This window comes from Tamandua tetradactyla, chromosome 20 (assembly GCF_023851605.1).
Source record: "Tamandua tetradactyla isolate mTamTet1 chromosome 20, mTamTet1.pri, whole genome shotgun sequence".
Lineage (NCBI taxonomy): Eukaryota > Metazoa > Chordata > Mammalia > Pilosa > Myrmecophagidae > Tamandua > Tamandua tetradactyla.
The window spans coordinates 14,742,320-14,745,713 of record NC_135346.1 but is presented as its reverse complement, the minus strand read 5'-3'; the positions used below and the strand labels follow the sequence as shown (position 1 = coordinate 14,745,713).

Sequence of the window (3,394 nt, the reverse complement as noted above, 5' to 3'; positions counted from 1 at the left end):
CACTCCCTCCTGAGCGCTCACAGCTGCAGGTGCAGAGCCAGAGGTGTACCCGGCAGGAAGGTAAGTGGAGGCCAGAGGGGCTTCATTCCTGGTGGGCTGGGAGGAATGCCCTTGTTGGCTCCTTGCCAGACACACACCCAAGTGTTTTCTTTCCTGTGTCATCCCAGAGGTGGGAGAGGTAGGGTTGGGTTTCTGCTCGCCCAGAGACAGCAGGGTCCAGGAGGCCACAGCAGGAGTTCTGCTCTGGCAGGTGATTTCCATCAGCTTTGCATGCCTCAGTGGGGCAGCAGGTAAGGTTATAGGTGAGCAGTGGTGAGCCCTCAGAAAGAAGGACTCTTTAAGGGTTCCTGAGGCATGGGACTAGGTTCTAGGAGTAAACTTGGAGTTTCTGACCAGGCCAGCGTGGACAGATGCCCAGCCCAGCTGTCCTAGGCACAGCCTGTATCACACACGTCCGGAAGAGGTTTCTCCTTCTGGCTGGGGCCACAGGGACAATGTGGACAGAGATGTGCAAGCGTCTGTGTGTCACGGAAAAGAGGGTGTCCTGAGGGTCCCACCCCTTGCCATCAACTTGAAAAGTTCCCACTATTAGCCATCCAAAAGGCAGGAAGTGCACAGGGCCTGGGCCTAGGAAGGACATCAGCCTTTACCACTTGCATTGGGCTCCCTGTCCCATCAGCCTTTAAAGACTAGAGTCAATCTGTGGTCTTTCTGGCACTTTCTGGCACTCCTGGATGAAAGCCTTGGCTGAGGGGAGGGCAAAAGCCTTCAAGGAATGGTGATTTTCCAGAGCAATGAGTGCACCATGCATGTGGACTTTTCCTCATTCAGCCATTCGGCAAACATGCCCCAGACACCTGCTCTGGCCAGGCCCTATCTGCAGTGGGCAGCGGGATACAGGGCAGTGGCTTCTCTGACCAGATGCTGCCCTTAGAAGGTATCACGGGAGACAGAAGAAGAGGAGGTTAGAGAAGACAAGGCAGGAACTCACAGAACTTGGAAATGTAATGCAAAGATGGATGGCCAGGGAGCCAGCCAGGTACTCCCTGCTGGGGGGGTCAGAGGGCAGAAAAGAGTCACCTTTCTCAGAGAAAAAGCTTCATGGAAGAGGCAACATTTGATCCAGGACTTGGGAGATGAGCACTATTCAGACACAGAGTTTGGAACAGGAAATGCATTCTTAGCAGAGAAAATTGTGTGAGCTGGAAAACTGCATTATTAGTTATTCAAAATCCACTCAGCCCTTGGTTCCTGTTGAAGGTGGCGGCGGGTCTTGGCCCCAGTGGGACGGGGGATGCAGCGGAGAGTTTGTGCTCCTCAAATCTGTGCAGGGACAAAGCTGGCCATTGTAAATGGCCTTTCCCATGCATGCCACTGAGAGTCTAGAGGATAAATACCTGGAGGCAGGGCTGCTGGGACAAATGAAGTGTGCATTTCCCACTGTGGCAGATATTGACAGCTCCCTCCATGGAGCAACTACCGGTTCAGTGAGAAATCTTTTAGAACTGTCCACCTTCCTGGCCAAGATCTGTCTTCTGCCCCAGAGAATGAGTTCCATGAGGACTGGGCGCTTGTCACATTCTCATCCCATAGAGACTCAGCACAGCGACCAGCCCATAGGAGGCACTGGAAATGGTTACCTATTTGTATTCATCCATTAGGTCTCTGGGAGGCCCCTCTTCTGTGCCCCTCCATAACTCCTGAGACTGGGCACACGGGTCTCCTCCTCAAGCTGAGCTCCCGAGGGCGGGGTCTTGTCTCCCCAGCATTTGGCTCCATGCTTCCATGCTGGCCCGGGGAGGGGGGCTCAGCGAGCGGCTGCTGTGTAATCGTCAGACACCTGGAGGGCTTATCCTGTCTGCCCTCGCCTTCCTCTGAAGCTGGACCAAACTGTCCCCAAATGACAATGGGACCCCCGTACACCAACCGTGGCTCCATCCTGGCTTGGGCAAAACACGTTCCCAGGCAGTGCAGGGCTCCAGCTGCCCGTGGCCCTATCCCCACGGTGGGCAAGGGAGCGTCCCGGCCTCAGTGAGGCTGGGCTCGTCAAAGGCTGAGTCTGCTTTCTGTCCCCGCAGGCCGCCGCGCATGGAGCGGCCCCTCACGGTGCTGCGAGTGAGCCTGCACCACGCCGGGGGCGCCCTGGCCGCCTTCGCCAGCGTCCCGCCGCGGCGGCAGCATGACGTCAGCCCGCTGCTCGTGGGGCGGGGCCGGGACGCGCACCTCCGGCTGCGGCTGCCCAGCGTCTCCCGCCGGCACCTGTCCCTGGAGCCCTACCGGGAGGACGGCGGCACCCTGCTGGCCTTCTGCCTCAAGGTCCTGAGCCGCCGGGGCTGCGTGTGGGTCAACGGGCTGACGCTCAGGTACCTGGAGCAGGTCCCCCTGAGCCCCGTCAGCAGGGTCGCCTTCTCCGGCGTGCAGATGGTGGTCCGCATAGAGGGAGGCGGCTCCCTCGAGGCCCTGGTCTGCTGCTTCCAGCTCAGCTCGTCGCCCCTGATTTACAGGCCCGAGGCCGAGGAGAGCGATGAGTGCGAGGGCATCCCCCAGGAGCCGGCTGGCCCGGGACCAGGGACGCGGGCTCCAGGTCACCTGGGGCTTCCTCAAGGCCCTTCCCAGACGTGGGACAGCTCTCTCCAGCCAAGCCCTGGAGGAGAAGCAAAAATACTACTCCAGAGGGAGTCCCAAGGCAGTGCGCTGGGCTAGCCTGGCCTCGGGGAACACGCCTTTGCCGAAACAGGATGAAATATTCGAGCTCCGTCCTGCGAGGCTGACATACGAGCCCTGCAGGCTGCCTCCCTAATGAGCGAGTTCTGCAAACAGCCACCGGCCTGGCCGTGGGGGACGGGCCCTGGTTTCAGTTCTGCAAGGTAACACGGAACTGCGGAGATTTTTAGAGGCCCCGAGGGGATGTGAGGAATCTCTCTCAGCGTTTCCCCACTTGCCCCCTCCTCTTTGACTGAGTTATTTTATGTTGCTAGTTTTGTGTGCCCTTCAAGAGAGGGAGTTGGAGGTTGCACCAGGAATGCATGGACACATGTAACAATTACGTTTGTGGTAGCTCCGGGTTACCTTCAGCTTTCGAATACCCATAGGCACTGGGGGCTTAGAGAAGCCTGTGTTTAATAAACTGCAAGCGTTTCATTAAGCTGGCACATTCAATAGGATCCCGCATGCGCACCACATTGTCACCCAGGCCGGGAAGCGTAGCGGAGGTGTAAGAGGAAATTGGAAAGGCTAGGGCTCACATTTCCGAAAAGGACCAGGCAGAGCTCCGGGCTTCCTGAGGAGGGGATGTCCGCCTGGAAATTCATCACCACCATCACCCCCACCTCATGCTCCCCCACTTTCCGGCACTCCTGGATGAAAGCCTTGGCTGAGGGGAGGGCAAAAGCCT

The 3,394-nt window shown here is 58.1% G+C and overlaps 1 protein-coding gene across 1 annotated transcript; it reads left to right on the top strand.

Moving 5' to 3' along the window:
• Positions 1-2,088: 2,088 nt before the first annotated feature.
• On the top strand, positions 2,089-3,188 carry TIFAB (TIFA inhibitor). The gene is given in 2 exon segments (XM_077138037.1): positions 2,089-2,562; positions 2,564-3,188. Coding segments are annotated over 2 exon segments (711 nt in total). The 3' UTR covers positions 2,801-3,188.
• The last annotated feature ends 206 nt before the right edge of the window (positions 3,189-3,394 follow it).